At 47.4% G+C, this 18,545-nt stretch overlaps 1 protein-coding gene across 1 annotated transcript in view; it reads right to left on the bottom strand.

The window, feature by feature from the left end:
- Nucleotides 1-1,293: 1,293 nt before the first annotated feature.
- The window catches only part of cpt1a2b (carnitine palmitoyltransferase 1A2b), a 30,756-nt gene continuing 13,504 nt past the window's right edge, over nucleotides 1,294-18,545 (bottom strand). The window contains exons 11-19 of the mRNA XM_079746633.1: nucleotides 18,149-18,337; nucleotides 16,230-16,335; nucleotides 15,560-15,676; nucleotides 12,435-12,599; nucleotides 10,683-10,811; nucleotides 7,013-7,168; nucleotides 6,623-6,736; nucleotides 5,589-5,681; nucleotides 1,294-1,748 (exon numbers count right to left, since the gene is read on the bottom strand). Coding sequence (XP_079602759.1) covers nucleotides 1,620-1,748; nucleotides 5,589-5,681; nucleotides 6,623-6,736; nucleotides 7,013-7,168; nucleotides 10,683-10,811; nucleotides 12,435-12,599; nucleotides 15,560-15,676; nucleotides 16,230-16,335; nucleotides 18,149-18,337 — 1,198 coding nt within the window. The 3' untranslated portion in view covers nucleotides 1,294-1,619. The remainder of the gene's footprint in view (nucleotides 1,749-5,588; nucleotides 5,682-6,622; nucleotides 6,737-7,012; nucleotides 7,169-10,682; nucleotides 10,812-12,434; nucleotides 12,600-15,559; nucleotides 15,677-16,229; nucleotides 16,336-18,148; nucleotides 18,338-18,545) is intronic.

Raw genomic sequence — 18,545 nt, 5'->3', positions numbered from 1 at the left:
ATAATTTCAAAGTAGGAAATCAAGTTGTACACATAGGCTAAAGTATTTATAATGATTGTGAGTCTAACGTTTTATCAAGAATATAAAATACATATACAACCTCTCAAGCACATCAGTTGAACTGGCTATCCGCTACACAGCCCAAAAAATATAAGGGAAATTGAAGAAAAGTAAAAAATTGTCCATTAAGAAATTTCATCGATTAACAATTGCATTGAAAGAGTCGTCTTACATGAAAAAATCCAGAGCACACTGATGGGCCAACGCACCATGAAAGGCACTAAGGAGTCATTGCAGTTTATCATTACCTGGCAGCCCAAAACACATATTTCTTCAAATGGTCCTAGAGCACTGCAGCCCCCCCGCCCCTTTCTTGAACAGAACCACACACTTCTTTTGCAAAACTGCGAGAGCTGTTGAGTCATGTGTCAGACAGAGGGAGCACTCGGGGAAAACCCACTCGTGTCTAAATATAGGTGGCAATATTTTGTGAGCTTATGTATCAAGTGTGTGCCGTCATACCAGATCTGCGTCAACATTTCAAACCAGGTCAACACCAACACGTGAACAATCACAAAGCTATACAAAATAAAAGCTCTACGGTATCTGCAGTCTTCGGTACAATGAGCAGACGTTACCATTAGTCTGATTACGAAGGATACATTGTTAAATGGTTCTCGTTAAAACACAGGTCCTTCAGATCATTAAACAAGTTAGACCTGCATCACCGCCCCCACGTAGTTAATGGAGGTTCCCACTAGTCTACGGTAACAGCCAATCAAAGGACGTGGCGGTCTCTTAATCAACCGCCTAGCCCTGGTTTAGAAATGAATGGGAGCTTGCTTTATGCTTTGAATGCACCACGTTAGACATTTTTGTACAACAAACCACAAGGTTATAGTTACACGATGAAGGCCCTGATCATTTACAGAAAATAAAAAAATTGATTTTAGATGACCGTGTGAAACAAAGCCATGTGATACCTTGTTTTCCTTCCTTTTGAAGACAATTTTTAACCCAAAAAAGGGCATTTGAAAAAAAGGCATACTAAATCATAGAAGCGACTCGTATTAACTCAAACTCTACATACCAGAAGTAGACACTCCATTATTTGGAGCAGGACTAATTGCTTTATTAATACATCACTGTACCCACCTAGATCGTTTTTAATGATCTTGTGATATAACTAGCAAATACGCCCGTTACTTAAAAGTAAAAAATAAGGAAAAACTCATACCCAAGTTGCCCCTGTCGCAGCGTCCTGTCCCTTTGTAACAATAAACCATTCGTAAATATATAACAAAAAATAAAAGCTTGTTTATTCACTGTTTTGTACACTAATTAAAAAGGTAATTTGTCTTCATAGAGACTTGTTGCTCATGCTCGTTTTAGGCCACATCCAACTGAGAGGCAAAATGACCTGGATGAAGGATGCCTATTTCCCTTTAACAAAAGATACTTAAAAACATAAAAAAAAAAAAACACACACACATTTTAAGTTTACTGGGTGAACATCCAGGTCAAGTGTAAGACGGTTGTAGGAGGACTCTTTTTTTTTTTTCCACCATTTTGTACAGTCGTGTTCAAGGAGATCTGATGGGAGTGCTTGGGGTCCGAGCTCAGAGAGCCTTCTTGGTCAGCGGCTGAGGGGGGCTCCTCGGCGTGGCGGTCTTGCCGTCGGGAGACGAGAGAAGGGCCAAGATGTCCTTAAACGCCCGACTTATCTGCTGCCCAAACCGATGGGAGTCCTAGGAGAGAGAGTAAGAGACATATGAATAGAGAGAGAGATAGAGCTAGAGAGAGAGATGAAGAGAGAAAGAAAGAGTGAAAGAAAGAGCGATAAAGAGCTAATGCATTTGAATACCCCTCCTCAGGGTATTTAAATGCATTTGCACTTTGTCATCCATTTTTATTTATTGTATTTTCACACTGGTAACAACGCATGTGTCTAGTTTTAATGTGATGCCTTTTGTGTATGTTCAGTCAGACTTGTTGTCTCCCTTGTTCTGTGTGGTATTTTACTGTCCTGTGTGAGCCGAATCACCTAAATAAATTCCAAACGATTTACGTTGTATGGCAATAATAAAGACGACTTGAAATACAGATACAGCGAGAGAGAGATATGAATATATATATGACGTGAGAGATCCAGAGAGCGAGAGATCAGAGAACAGAGAGAGAGATCCAGAGAGAGAGATTGAGAGATCCAGAGATTAATATAGCTGAATAGAGACATAATGAGATAGAGATATAGAGATAGAAAGACTCAAAGAGTGATTAAGATATAGAGATGGAAACGCAGACAGACTTTAGCTATGTTCACACCTGGCCTCAACATGCTTCCCCAACAGGGGTCTGCTAGCCTGGCTAACGCCAGACCTCATCTCAATCTACATTGAGATGAGTTCTGGGAGCCACTCATTCATTTTCTCGTATTTGAGGCGTGGTTTACGATTGCCCGGAGCCGTTTATTGGGCCCTACAAATGTCCATCATATGAGTCTGTACGTAGCTCATAGCCATTCGTATCAATTATACCAGATGACTATGTAGAGCGACAGAAATTTGATGAGGAAGAAGACGATGGGTGTGTCGCATAAACGTTGTCATCGTCTTGCCGTCCCTCCCCGTTCTGTGATTGGTTCCCTATCTCAGGCGAAAATCGGATCCATGGAATCCAGGCTGCCTAGCAGCGCGAAATGAAAACACGCGCAAGGCAGCTGCTACAGTGAGCCACTGCAGAGGGGCCCGTGTTGGGGCCGCCTTCTGCTACAGGGCTCTGGGCTGCTGACCCCCGGTCCCGGGGGATCCAGACTCATGTGGGACGCTCCAAGAACATCAGCTCACACCTGCCACTAGAACGAACCTCCACGTGCCTTTCCGGTGACCGATCTCCCTCCCCCGGCCAGATGGGTCAGGAGGAGGAGTCAGTCAGTGTAAACTCTATATCCATGTGCCACATTCATGGGGGGGGTGTTTCTCTCGCACACACGTAAACAATTAGGCCTATTCCAACTTGCAAAGCTAGGCTGCTTCACTAAGACCACAACACATTCATGATCGTAACCATGCAGTATGCCGAAGCCGGAAAGGACATGCATGCACACAGTCGCACACACCCATCTTATGCACAGTGCACCCTATGTCCCAGTTCTATCATCTCAATTCAGTCACTGCAAAGATTTAAAAGATAGCCTCTTACCTTAAGTTAGAATAGACCCAAAGTGTTTGAGTGATACACTCTGGTTTAGCATTCGCTTGCTAGCCGTTTTTAGTATGACCTTTCAACATTACGTCTTTCTTCTGTTTGGTGAACATGGCTACTTTGCATACGCACACAAGACTGGCAAAAAATTAACATATTTTTAAATAAATGTTTTGAATTCTGAATACTGGACATGGTGAGCTTAAATACATTTAAGTTACCATTAGTGACAATAAAATATATAGGCTATACATTTTTTTTTGACACAATGAGACCCCCCTCAAATGTTACTTTTGAGGTCGAGCCCCCCCCGTATTTCGCACACTGGTTCTGAGCCATCAGAACACACTCGACGCGCCTGAGAGTGCGTTCATATCGGCCCTCGAGCTGGGGTAATGCTAGGCATGAACAGGGAATTCATGATTTTTAGTTTATAAATAGAATAAACAGAATAACAGAATAGATGCCAAGAAAAATGACAAGAAAGAAAATGATGGCATCAAAGAACCATGGTTCTGGAGGGACAATGGTTCTTGTCACAGCCCTAGCTTGCTGGTCATTTCCTATCGTAACGCTGTGACGCAGGATGTGGTTACTCACCAGAGCAACGATAGAACATGTTTATGTTATGCTGGCAGGGGTTCACACACCAACACACACACTATATTTAGTGTTATCCATAATAGCCTGTGTGTCATAAACAATTATTTCATCTACAATGAATTCCGTTAGTCGTGACAACCCCCTTTTTTGCCTCCTAATTCAGGGTTTCTACAAATTTAAACAAGTTCAATTTAAGACTTTTGAAGACCATTATGAATGCAATTTAAGACCCATTTCATCTCCATACTGGCAAAAAAAAAGTACTAAGGATAAGACGTGAGGGGACGCAACACCCCACGATTGGTGTGCTGCGATCAACTCTAACTAGGTTGCACAGTTTGCATTGGTGGTTCTATAAATAAGTTCCATAAAATCAATCAAGTCACAATCGTATTCAAGACATTTACGATCAGTAAACTGTGGCATCCCGCCCCTTAAACCTCGGCCCGGGCGGGTCCGAGGTGGACGGCGTGTACCGCCGCCACCCACTAACCGGCGACAGAGAGCATCACTTCTCTCCCCCCAATCAGTGAGATGGGGGACACCTGGCCAGAGGGAGGAAAAGGCCCAGGAGCCATTTTAAAAAGGCACACCAGGACGGGAGAGGGGAGACGAGCGACACGGGGGAACAGCCGGAAACCCCAATGGAATAGAGGCTCTCGGAGACCCTATATCGAGTACATGTGTTCTCCGTCTTGATAATAAACGCTGTGTGTGGCTTAAACCCCGACTTCGCAGTGTGATCCATCCTTGACCCCGAGACATCGGGGAGCGGGTACCACAAAACGTAAATGGACTGCATTTATAAAGCGCTTTTCTAACCATTGGCCACCCAAAGCGCTTTACAATATTGCCTCACATTCACCATTCATGCGCCGACGACGGAGTCAGCCATGCAAGGGGACAGCCAGCTTGTCGGGAGCAGTTAGTGTTAGGTGCCTCGCTCAAGAACACCTCGACACACACAGCTAGGAGGAGCCGGGGATCGAACCAGCAACCTTCAGGTTACCAGCCAATCCGCTCTACCTCCTAGGCTACTGCCGCCAATCAATTGAAAAAGACGAGTACGATCAGTTCCGTTCTTGTCTGCTCAGCGAGTTATTTTGTTTCACATCATCTCGGTGTGGTTTGATCCAAACAGTCATCCCCCTTTTTACTGCTTTAGCATTAGAAACAAACAAACAAATGTGAATAAATGCGTAGAGAACACCAGCCATACTCTGCGTGCACGGTCCCTGCACAAGAACGCAGATGTTGCATTTAGCGATGGGCCTGTACGCTACAACTCTGAGACACTTCTTCACTCCGACCAGTGAGCAGGGCTGACGTCGGTGCTCCCCGCTCCGGAAAGACCCTCCGGGGTGACCCTCCAAGGGCTTCATGTCCTCCTCTCTCCCGTTCTGGTGCTCTTGTCCCCGGGTTCATCTCCGGCTTCGTTATTCAGTTCACAGAGTTGTCCCCGGGTTCATCTCCGGCTTCGTTATCCAGTTCACAGAGTTGTCCCCTATCTATTTAATTTGGCCCTTCCATGTCATTTATTGAAACTGTCAGCATGCGCAGATCAAAAGTTTCATGTCCGGCCTCTCCCCTGCAGTCTGGTTTGGTTGATTTATTTCCATCCTGTTTTGCTGGTTGTTAGTTTTGGCGATACTAGTGATACTACGCTGTAGACGGCTTAACCATATGGACCGCCGCTACATCCTCACCATGACTTCATCATGCATTACTGGACAGTGGGCTATGGGGGGCATAGAAGGTGTGTGTGTGTGTGTGTGACTCACGGTTCCACTGCAGGAGTGCTTTGAGGACACGTGGAAGTTGATCATGTCCTCCCCCACGATGATGTAGGACACTCCGTAGCCGTCGTCCGCAACCTTACACACACACACACACACACACACACACACACACACACACACACACACACACACACACACACACACACACACACACACACACACACACACACACACACACCTCTATCAATGATCTGGAGGTGCCTTTGATCAGGAGATTCCACCAAATACTTTAATGGTAGACAGAAAGTGCGAATATTGTTAATCTTTCTGCTCTTCCCTTACCCCCTCATCCAAACACTCATGAGCAAATGATTAATGAGTGTGTTTGCAGTGATGTACTGCTTCAGTAGTAAACTAAACAATAAATCGGTCACTCAGTGAGAGTGAGTGTGCGTGTGCGTGTGTGTGTGTGTGGTTTTGCATCACTGACAAACAAAACACAAGAGCTCCCGTCACTATAACTACCTGGCGCGGAAATGCTACACTTGACATAACCTGACACACACCTGAAGAATGTAGTAGTTTGTGAACATGTGAGCATTTGAACGTTAAGCGCAAGGCTTATCACCACCTTTATCTTCAGGGTGACTCCAGATCCTAAAAATGCACCTTGGGACATAACTCCTGGAAGCAATTCATTATCCCACAGCTAGAGTCAAAACATACACCCCTTCTGTGCTTTTAAACATTTACATTTACATTTACATTTAGGGCATTTAGCAGACGCTTTTATCCAAAGCGACTTACAAACAACTTATACTCACGAAACTTACGACTTATAAACACTTTCTTTCTAAAAAGAAAAGGAGAAAGAAGGCAATTGTGTGGTCTCTGGGCTGCAAGGTAGCGGCCTATCGCCATTTCCTACCAAAGAACAAGAACAATGGCAGAACCCTCATTTTGTTATTGTATATATAAGAATGTGTTGATGTTCATGACTGCCTTCTACCAATAACAAAAGTCCCATGACCACGTGTGTGTCGCTGTGCGTGTGAGTGAGAGGGAGAAAGACTCACAGGTCCAAAGCCTCCGCCCAGGGATATGAATTCAGGGTTGTTCTTGAGGTCAAATAGTTCCATCTGCTGCAGGGGGGTCTGGCTGGTTGAGAGACGCCACGGCTCGGAAAGAACCTGGCCCAGAGTCAGACCAGAGGGGGAGAGGGGAAGGGGAAGAGAAAGAGAAAAGAGAAAGAGAAAAGAGAAAGGGGTAAAAAGGTGAGTCATGTATCAAGGCAATGTTGAAACGTCATTTCATAAACTCGCACCCCAACTTCGAGTCGTATTCCGAGAATCACATTCAAAGCACGATATGACATTCGGTATATGTAAGTCGGCATGAGTAAGGAATGAAAGGATTCCACTGATCCAACGCCTCATCAAAAAATGGATCACTTGATTGACGCTCACCTCTTTGAGGAAGGGGGAGTCCACACCAAGGTACTTGGACACCACATACAGACAGAAGAGGTGTCGGTCGATGCCGTCACCCGTCATAGCCAGTCGGTACAGGTTCTGATGCTTCTCGGCAGCCCGTCGGAACAGCTGTCTGCAATGCTCCTCCTCCTGTCGGATCACATCACACAGTGGACGGTTGGAGTTCTTGCTACAAAACTGCTGGCCTGTGAGCGTTGTTCTCCTGAGGCGTCCCACAGTCGAGAGGTCCATTGACTGGTACGCAACCAGTGAGGGAAAACCCGGACATTTCTGTGGACTTTCTGGACTAGAAAAACACGATTCTATGAGACCTTCTGTTAAGCCAAAATTCAGATTCAGATTCAGCTTTATTGGCCAGCTTTGCAAGGAATGCAAGGAATGCAAGGAATTTGACTTTGGTTAACCCTTTTAACCCTTTTGAGATTTAGGATTTCAATATAAATATAAATACAGTGCAAGGCAGTTCAGTACAATGGCAATATATTAACAACAATATTGGAATTAAACAAATAAAAAATGTAAATATCCATGAGGTAGATGGGGAACAGTTTTGATAGCCCTTGTTCAGTGAAAGTGTGGAGGCTATTTCAGGGCGAGTGATCGCTTGGGGAAAGAAGCTGTCTTTGTGTCGGCTGGTTTTGGCAAACAGTACCCTGTATCGCCTACCAGAGGGCAGGAGGTTGAACATTTTGTGACCAGGATGTGAGGGATCTAGGGCGATTTTTGCTGCCCTTTTCCTGACCCTGGCCTGGTACATGTCCTCGATGGTAGAAAGGTCAGCTGCAATGATCCTCTCCGCAGCCCGTATTGTCCGTTGCAGTCTGGCCCTGTCCCGTTTGGTGGCTGACCCAAACCAGACAGTGATCGAGGGGCAGATGACGGACTGAATGATGGCTGAGTAGAAGGTGGTCAGCAGCTCTTTAGGCAGATTAATCTTCCTTAGTTGTCGCAGGAAGTATAACCTCTGCTGGGCCATTTTCGGGACAGAGTAAATGTGGGGACACCATTTTAGGTCCTGTGAAATGGTTGTACCCAGGAACCTAAAGGAATCAACAGTGGACACTGTCATTCTGGATGGTGAGGGGGGGGGGTGGGGGGGACTTCTCCAAAAGTCCACTGTCATCTCCACAGTCTTCTTGTGGTTCAACAACAGGTGGTGCTGACTGCACCATTGGACCAGCTGTTCCACCTCCTGTCTGTAAGCTGACTCATCACCATCCTGGATCAAACCACTGACGGTGGTGTCATCTGCAAACTTCAGGAGTTTTACGAACGGGCTCTTTGAAGTGCAGTCATTAGAGTAGATGGAGAAGAGCAGCGGGGAGAGGACCCAACCCTATGGGGCGCTGATGGACCGGGTTTTGGATGAGATGCTCCCCAGTCTGACAGGCTGATGCCTGCCAATCAGGAAGCTGATGATCCACTGACAGGTGGTGACCGGCACTTCAAACTGGGTGAGCTTCTGATGTAGGATTTCAGGGATGATGGTGTTGAACGCCGAGCTGAAGTCCACAAACAGGATCCTGGCATACGTGCCTTGGTAATCGAGGTGGTGCAGTATGTATTGCAGTCCCATGTTGACAGCATCATCTGCCGACCCGTTTGCCCTGTAGGCAAACTGCAGGGGGTCCAGCGGGGGTCCGGTTATGTCCTTCAGGTGGCTCAACACCAGTCTTTCAAAGGATTTCATGACCACAGACGTCAGGGAGACAGGCCTGTAGTCATTTAGTCCTGTGATGGAGGTTTTTTTGGGGACTGGGATGATGGTGGAGCATTTAAAGCAGGAGGGCACTTCACACAGCTCCAGGGACCAGTTAAAGATCCGTGTGAAGATGGGCGGCAGCTGTTCAGCACAGACTTGCAGACAAGAGGGGGACACACCATCAGGTCCTGGAGCCTTCTTGATCTTCTGCTTCTGAAAGAGCCGGCACACATCCTTCTCGCGGATAGTTAGCGCAGGTGGAGGGAGGGGGTTGGGTGATGAGGGAAAACCTTTTGTGCGTGAGGGGTGTGATAATGGGTGCTTTTCAAACCTGCAGTAAAAGTCATTCAGGTCGTCTGCCAGACTGGGATTTTCTAAAGGGTGGGGGGATGGTCTCTTGTAGTAAGTAATTTGTTGCAGGCCCTTCCAAACTGATGCAGGGTCATTGGCGGAGAGACAATTTTTTAGTTTCTCAACTGTAGCTTCTTTTGGCTACCTTGATCTCCTTTGTCAACTTGTTCCTGGCCTGCTTACATAGGTCCCAGTCCCCACTTATATGGGCCTTCTCTTTAGCTTGACGCATCTTCCTACGATTAGGAGTGAACCAAGGTTTGCTGTTGTTGTATGTGCAGAAGGTCTTGGTCTGCACAGAGGTCCTCGCAAAAGCGGATGTAAGATGTTAAAGTGTCCGTGAGGTCGTCTAGGTCTGTAGCTGCAGCTTCAAAAACGTTCCAGTTGGTGCAGTCAAAGCAAGCCTGCAACTCCAGCTTTGATTCCCTTGTCCATTTCTTTAAAGTCTTTGCCACCGGTTTAGAAATTTTTAGTTTCTGCCTGTAGGTTGGGATGAGATGAAGCAGACAGTGGTCGGAGAGCCCTAGAGCTGCCCGGGAAACGGCGCGATAGGCGTTCTTCAAAACTGTGTAACAGTGGTCCAGTGTGTTTTTGTTTCTGGTGGGAATGTTGATATGCTGTCTGTATATATGCTGTAGGCTTGTGGTGGTATGTAAACACCAACCATAACGAGGAGAACTCCCATGGAGAATAGAAGGAGGGCTGTACGTCTTTTTCAGCACTGTAACATCTGTACACCAACCATCGTTTGAGTAGAAGCAGATTCCTCCGCCTTTCGTTTTCCCCGAAAGCTCTGTGTTGCGGTCCGCCCGGATGAGTTGGAAACCGGGCAGCTGAAGCGCGCTTTCCGGGATGCGTTCACAGAGCCAGGTTTCAGTGAAACATAGGGCAGCGGATCTGTTAAAGTCAGAGTTGGTTTGATTGAGAAGCAGCAGCTCATCCATCTTGTTTGCCAGGGACCGGACATTTGCCAGGTGAATGGCAGGAAGCGAGGTGCGTAGTCCCCTTTTCCTTTATTTCACCAGCGCTCCTGCTTGTTTCCCTCGTCTGCGTCTCCGGCAGATTCCATGGAGAACCGTTGCGCCTCCCATCAGGATTTCAAAAAAACTTGAGTTCCTCTCTGGTAAAAGTTACTGGTAAAAGACCCCTGAAAACATAATAAACGCACAAAAACAAACAAAGTACTAGAGAGCGAAGTACCGTGGCTGCCATCCGCGGCGCCATGACAACGCATATGAATAAAATAAAGACAACGCAAAATTGTTCCTCACCTAATCATCGTAGTTGTAAGTAAAATTAGATGGTTGCGTGGTACTAAAACAAAAGAAGCATGGCCGTTAAGCTTCACTGGGTCTAGGTTGCCAAACTCATTGGCCAGTGGTGTGTAATACTGGCTTTTTAATGAGGCGGGGGTTCAAAAGAGGGGTCATCTCATTCAAACGGATTGATTCCTCATCACACCAGAGTCACGACCTCAGAAATTTAAATTTAAAATCGAACTCCAAAAGACGTCTTTTACACAAAACCAACAGGGAAACCTAATCCGCTGAGTTCTAGTCTAGTGCTGGATGCATAACTGGGCTGATGTACCTCTCCTCCGGCCAGGGCCTTCACGAAGTCACAGCTCTCGCTGGAGCAGGATCGGACCGTCTCGGTGCGACCCTCCCGGAAGAGGCGGGTCATGGACGCCTCGTAGGTCAGGCAGAAGCCCCCGCGGTCCTGCGTTGGGGAGGGAGAGAGAGAGAGGGCGGGGTTAGAGGAGGCCTGCTTCCCTTCACATGTGCATGGTGTAGGTCAGAGCGTTTGGGTTAAGGTCTGTGCATTCTCGTGGGACTGCATCACGTAAGCAACACAACCAGGGGTCAGGGCTTCCAGGGGTCTGAGCGTCCGAGCGACACGACACCACGTGACATCCACCCAGGTGTTGCTGACCACTGATTGGTCCATTGATGAGCGGGGCGGGGCTGTGTTAGCACCTTCTCAGCTGCAGGCTACCACTAGCTTAGCTTAGTTTAGCTTTGATGCTAATAAACATTGAAATCTTTTAATTGCACTACTTGAAACTTGAAAAGTTTGATACACTCCATTAGTATACAGAAACATAGCAGGAGCGCCGGTTGTCCTTTGAAAAGGGGGTTCACTTTATAATTTGCAATCCGTTATTCACAGATGTTGTGCACCTTGTTGGTTGATAAATGACCCTCTTGTGTACATTCGGTGTCATGATACAGTGCGTGTGTGTGTGTTGGGGGGGTGCACAGAAGTATGGCTTGAAAACGGTTTGCCATGGTGTTACCCGGCGTGTGCAGGAAGGATGCAGAGCAGCGCCCTCAGACCCAGGTGGAGTGTATGTACACAAGTGACACACCGAATGTACACAAGAGGGTCATTTATCAACCAACAAGGTGCACAACATCTGTGAATAACGGATTGCAAATTATAAAGTGAACCCCCTTTTCAAAGGACAACCGGCGCTCCTGCTATGTTTCTGTATACTAATGGAGTGTATCAAACTTTTCAAGTTTCAAGTAGTGCAATTAAAAGATTTCAATGTTTATTAGCATGCCATGAAAGGCCACTTGTGTGTGTGTTTTATTTATCAGCGCTAAAGATCTCTGTCCTAATGAAGCGGATATGTAAAATTGCCATATAATGAAGCAATAAAGCTAGAGGGATCTTTCCAGGATTCTGACTGCGGTGTCTATTGTGCAGAAACCAGAAACCACTCTCACTCACCCTGTGGTAGGCCTCACTCACCCTGTAGTAGGCCTCACTCACCCTGTGGTCGGCCTCACTCACCCTGTGGTAGGCCTCACCCCCCTGTGGTAGGCCTCACCCCCCTGTGGTAGGCCTCACCCCCCTGTGGTAGGCCTCACTCACCCTGTGGTAGGCCTCACTCACCCTGTGGTAGGCCTCACTCACCCTGTGGTCGGCCTCACTCACCCTGTGGTAGGCCTCACTCACCCTGTGGTAGGCCTCACTCACCCTGTGGTCGGCCTCACTCACCCTGTGGTCGGCCTCACTCACCCTGTGGTAGGCCTCACTCACCCTGTGGTAGGCCTCACTCACCCTGTGGTCGGCCTCACTCACCCTGTGGTCGGCCTCACTCACCCTGTGGTAGGCCTCACTCACCCTGTGGTAGGCCTCACTCACCCTGTGGTAGGCCTCACTCACCCTGTGGTAGGCCTCACTCACCCTGTGGTAGGCCTCACTCACCCTGTGGTAGGCCTCACTCACCCTGTAGTAGGCCTCACTCACCCTGTAGTAGGCCTCACTCACCCTGTGGTAGGCCTCACTCACCCTGTGGTAGGCCTCACTCACCCTGTGGTAGGCCTCACTCACCCTGTAGTAGGCCAGCTGTAGGCTCAGCTGGATGAAGGCGTCCGGGCTGATGCGGAGCTTTTTGATGCGGCCCTTCCCAAAGTCCCTGAATGGGAAGACGTGGCAGTCCACATCGTCCGCAAGCTCCTGCGCCACCGCCAGAGAGCTGGACACCTGAGCCTGGACCTGACACAGGGACACAGAGAGACATTAAGAGAGAGAGAGACAGAGAAAGAGCTTATATATTGTCTCTGGTCAATGGGCAGGGGCACCACTTGAAACCTTGCACAGGATATAGCCGCGTGCAGACAGACAGACAGACAGACAGACAGACAGACAGACAGACAGACAGACAGACAGACAGACAGACAGACAGACAGACAGACAGAATAACAATAACAAAATATTTTAATAATGACTGATGGAGTGTGTCTATGCATTTGTCTGTCTGAAAGCATTCCTTTCTCTGTTGGTTATGATTTCGGGTGTCAGCATGTGACCGAGTGACGTCAATAGGGTTATGGTGATCAACTGTCCCACAGGATACCTAAAAGGGAGCCTCAGTAAACACATGTCTTAGGTGACCCCATATTATTAAACCTATGATTCTCAGACCGAGCGGTATCCTGGATCCCCATTGTGTGACGGTCGTATGTTGTTCAGGATAAATTAACCTTGTGTGAGACTAATGACTCAATTTTACACTGCAGTCTTGATTCTGGCTGCACCCGATAACATTAAATGAAAATAACCATTCACTCAATTTCCTGTCATTTCCCAGCAGTCTCCCGTCATCTAGGTGCAGTTTGGCGGAACATTAAGTTGTGCATTCATCTCAGTCACATCAAAGACTTGTTGGGTCAGGAAAAGTTCAAGCCTACCGAGCCAGCCTGAACTCTGGGGCTTGGCTGAGGACCAGAATACTCAAGCGCTCGGGCGATAGTGTGCAAAACTAAGGCAGAATGTTGTTTATCTCGGAAAATCCTTAGGCCGAAACTGGTTTCTGCACAATAGACACCGCAGTCAGAATCCTGGAAAGATCCCTCTAGCTTTATTGCTTCATTATATGGCAATTTTACATATCCGCTTCATTAGGACAGAGATCTTTAGCGCTGATAAATAAAACACACACACAAATGGCCTTTCATGGCACAATGCAAGAGGTTAAAAGTCTTAAAGATCCCATGGCAAGAAAATCTCACTTTATGAGGTTTTCTAACATTAATATGAGTTTACCTAGCCTGACTATGGTCCCCAAGTAGCTAGAAATGGCGTGGAAGGTATAAAAACGAGTACTAGGTATCCTTCTCTGCCTTTGAAAAAACTAAGCTCAGACTCGCCGACTTGGACCTTCCCTGGATGTCATCCTAAGGGGAAGTGTTACCTCCCCTTCTCTTCTTTGCCCGCCCAGAGAATTTGGTCCACCAATGAGACAGTGAGCTACGACAGTTGTACACTTCTTTGTTATTTGGTTAACCGTTCTGCTGTTCATGTTATGGCCCATAACACATCGGGCTCTTTGACGTCTCTGGTATTTCCACAACGAGACTCGTAGTGGGGGTTACCTCAGCCATGGTTGAGAAGGAATTGGGGGAAAGGAACTTTGGCTTTGAGTCCCTGAAGTACATGAACCACGACATGGAGGAGAAAGGGATTGTTGCCCGCAATTGTCTCCCGCCGGAGCCCCGCTGTCCACCGCCACGAGGCCCCACCGCCGCGAGGCACGCTGCCCGCTTCCGAGGCGGTGGGGCCTCGTCAGCGGGCAGCGGGGCTCCAGCGGGAGATAATCGCTGAAGACAATCGCTTTTTCCCCCATGTCTCGTTTCAGTCTACTTCAGATTGATGTGGAAGGGGAAGAACCAGAGACGTCGGAGATCCTGACGCAGTCGTTTGAGATTGATAATATCGTCCGGAGGTGCACAAAGCTTTTGGCCGTGATTATATATTATAGGTATCTATGTATAATATGATTTTATTTAGATATAGAGCTCCAGGACTCCCGCCAGAGCACCCAGAGTGTTCTCGAATATTTACAGAACAGGGCAAAAGGCTGTTGTGCCTCGCCATTGTGATACATCCACTGTAAACAGAGCGCATGGTACCGTGGCCGCAAGCTGCTCAGGGCCACACCCTCACCCTCCTCCTTGACCCGCCTCTCTCCTCATTTGCATTAAAGCTACAGACACCGAAACGGCGCGTTTGGGGAAAGCTCAATGTGCAACTGGCTCGTAGTGGCTGTAAGTCTGCACCACGGCTGAATTTCGGGACCATCCTCAAATACTGTGTTAGGGGCCCTCTAATATCTATATTAAAGCATCCATAAAGTAGTATGCAATGGGACCCTTAAACCTATGATGCAACCATGAGGCCACCCTGTGTTTTAAAGCGATGGTGCGCATTGTACACACTTGGCCACTATAACTAACTGTGTCCAACAGTTAGTGTTATTTCAGCCAATTGGCTGAAATAAAATTAAACTTTTTTCATCCTCATAATGTGACACAGAGAGCCCAGATTTCACAACCAGGCATGCTCACACACGCAATCGCTGAGCATTCATAAGACACTAAGAAAATCCCTGTGAGTCATCACCAAGGTAAGCATCTCGGGTGTAACCCTGTTCCAAAAAATTGACAGTTGGCAAATCACTGACGTCCATTCTGTTCCTAACAAGTGTTTGGCAGCCCTCCTAGCAGCTTCTTGACTTTGCAGACACAAGTACGCGCAACGGACCTGGCTGGGTCGTTTTCTCCAAGAGCCACCACCAAGAAAGGAGGGATTCTGTGTTCACACTCCACGGTGTACGCTCAGGGACCTGGAGAGTCAGAGGCGCGCAGCAGGAGCCGTTTATTGTGAAAGGCTATTGGCTCCACCTGTGGATTCCTGTTTCGACTCACCAGTTGCAATGGACTGGCTCAGTGAAGGCACGGGGAGTTTTTAAAGAGGCGGTGAACCCAAATCCGTTTTAAACGTAGTCAATTCCGCATATGATCTTAAACACAAATCATCGCTGTTTCTGAAATAAGTCCCACGGGAATAAGAAGGGGTAAAATCCTTTGTTTTTACCATCCCCCCCCAATACGCATTTGGGTTAGGGGAAAAACCAGGATGCAATATTCCTCTCTCACACCCAAACACACTCACACCTCTGAGGGGAGGTCCCAGAGCAGCCTCTGTGGGGGTGGGAGGGTGCGGTCCACCTCTCCCTTACAGTGGCCGTCCTCTGTGTAGCCCAGCTGGAACGCATCGGTGGCCAAAGTGTACTGGGGGAGAGAGACAGGAAGGTGAGGCTGGATGCAGGTGTCACACACACACACACACAGACCAGCATGGTAAACAGCACGGTAACCACACACACACACACACACACACAAAGAAACCAGCATGGTAACCACACACACACACAGAAACAAGCCCGGTAACGCCACACACACACACACACACACACACACAGAAACAAGCCCGGTAATGCCACACACACACACACACACACACAGAAACCAGCACGGTAACCACAGACACACAGAAACCAGCACGGTAACCACACACACACACAGAAACCAGCACGGTAACCACAGACACACAGAAACCAGCACGGTAACCACACACACACACAGAAACCAGCACGGTAACCACACACACACAGAAACCAGCACGGTAACCACACACACACAGAAACCAGCACGGTAACCACACACACACAGAAACCAGCCCGGTAACGCCACACACACACACACACACAGAGAAACAAGCCCGGTAACACCACACACACACACACACACACACACACACACACACACACACACACACACACACCTCCCAGAGGTGGGCCACGGTGGGGGCGTCTGCCCAGGAGTGCTCAGCGTTGAGGCCGCTCTTGCCGTTTTTGTAGACGATGATGGAGAACGATTTATCGAACCACCTGACGGACACGACAAAAAGAAAGAAGGGGGGGGGGGGTTGTGTGTGTTATAACATGCAGACATAACATCCCCCTCGTTCTACAAGTACAACGAGGGGGATGGGGGTCACCACCAGTAACGATATTACTTTGTTGGGTAACGAAGTAAAGTAACGCATTACATTTAAAATGTCGGTAACTACACTACTTTACTAGACTATAGTAACAAGCTTTCCTGCGTTACCCAAGCGGTGTTTGCCTGCGTGTAAATTTCGTGTAAATGCGTGCTGCCTGTGTGTCTACAGCGCCTGCTTGCCTCGGCACGTTGCCATAGCGATCGATTTGAGTGACGTAGCTGCTTGTGCGAAGGAGTGTTCAAGTGTTGGAGCCCAGAAGTAGGTGACACAGAAAGACCGGCTGGTTGCAGGCTTCATTGTAGAAGACATGCTTCCCCTGTCGACTATTGAATCGCCCAGATTTAGAAAAATACTAGATAAAATACCCGCGACTCGCAAGCCAACATCCGACAGGAAAACATTTTCCCATTACCTGAACAGGTGTTACATACCGACATGGAATCGAAGCTTAAAATAATTTTCGAGTCCTCCCTGGATCATGTGTCCACCACCGCGGACATTCGGTCCGCCAACAACAAAAGTTACTTAGGAATGACGGTGCACTGGATAGACAGCATTAGGTTTAAAACTTGAGAAGGCTGCTCTTGCCTGCAAGAGGGTGAGAGGAAGACACACTTACGATGCCATAGCTAGCGAAATAGATCAGGTTCATTCAGCCTTTGGACCACATAAAGTAACAGCATGTGTCACCGAAGCTTAAGTGCATTTCTGATTTAATTGTAGGGGATGTGACCATACAATTAAAAAAAAAAGTATTTTTCATTGACCACTTAATTTTTGTTCTCATATTTCCCAAAGACTGTGTTTTGAAACTTGTGTGTTACTACTGATTGACCTCACCATAGCCTACTTTATCCTGTTGTTTGTGGATTTTACAGTGAGGCATTTCTTTGTGCAGACAGGGATTTTGTATAGATGTATACAATAAACACTAATTGGGGATAGGGCTATGATGTTTGTCCATGTATCTACAGTAAATTAAGAAACGGGAAAGTAGAGTAATAAGTAGTGAAGTTACTTTTCAAATGCAGTTACTAGTAAAGTAATCTCATTACAATTTACAGAAGTAACTAGTAATAAGTAACCAATTACTTTTTTTGATTAACTACCTCAACACTGGTCACCACTACGTCTCCCTGCCTGTCTGCTTCCTGAGACTGACGCGTGACGCATTGCAGCACAGGTTGGACGTCTTTAGATGCAGCGATCACATGCATGTTTCCTTAATGACATCCTGCTCCTGTGTTTACTTACTGGGCCGTGCCTTCCGTATTCACCCGTGGATAACCAGAGCAGCTTGTTGGACGCAGTTGTTTGAGGTGGCCAGATTGCTGATACTTTATGGCAGGAGGATGAGCAGTAAACCATAGTTTATTTTGATAGGAGGATTAGGAGTTAACTCTACTATAATTCTTCTTCCAAAGTTGGATTTTTTTTTGTCTGCAGGCCTTTTTGCGAAGATAAACAATGCTGACATTAATGGGTCCCTCGTGGATTTGCCTAAACAAATGAAGTTGATGTGATGAAGTGGAATTAAATCAAAAGATTTAGCTAAATTAAATGTTTACTTTTCTTTTGTTTGACTTGCTACAACTTCTCTCCCTCTCTCTCTCCCCCTCTCCCTCTCCCTCTCCCTCTCCCTCTCTCCCTCTCCCTCTCCCTCTCCCTCTCCCTCTCTCTCTCTCTCTCTCTCTCACCTGTCGTAGCACTTGCCGTGCAGCAGGGACTTGGCATAGCGGTCCAGGTTGCCTGCGGGGTCGTCCCCCCGCATGCCCTGCTCCTCCTCGTCCAGCGTGACGAAGAAGGCCGCCCGCTCGATGACGTCCAGCGAGCGCCGGTTCACCCCGGCGCCGAAGTGGCGCTTACGCACCTCTGACCAGGGGACTCTGGAGAGGGGGGGCGAGACGCATACAGGTATATCTCTATATGTGAACATACATATACACACACACACACACACACACACACGGTCGATTGCAACATTAATAATGAATTTCTAAAAAGTGGAGCAAAGAGTGCATAATTGCTTTAAGCAATTATGTGTGTGTGTGTGTGGCGTTACCGGGCTTGTGTGTGTGTGTGTGTGTGTGTGTG

This window comes from Pollachius pollachius, assembly GCF_949987615.1.
Source record: "Pollachius pollachius genome assembly, chromosome: 11".
In the NCBI taxonomy this organism is placed as follows: Eukaryota; Metazoa; Chordata; class Actinopteri; order Gadiformes; family Gadidae; genus Pollachius; species Pollachius pollachius.
Note: the sequence above shows the minus strand (reverse complement) of the source record. Positions and strands in the feature narration are given on the sequence as shown.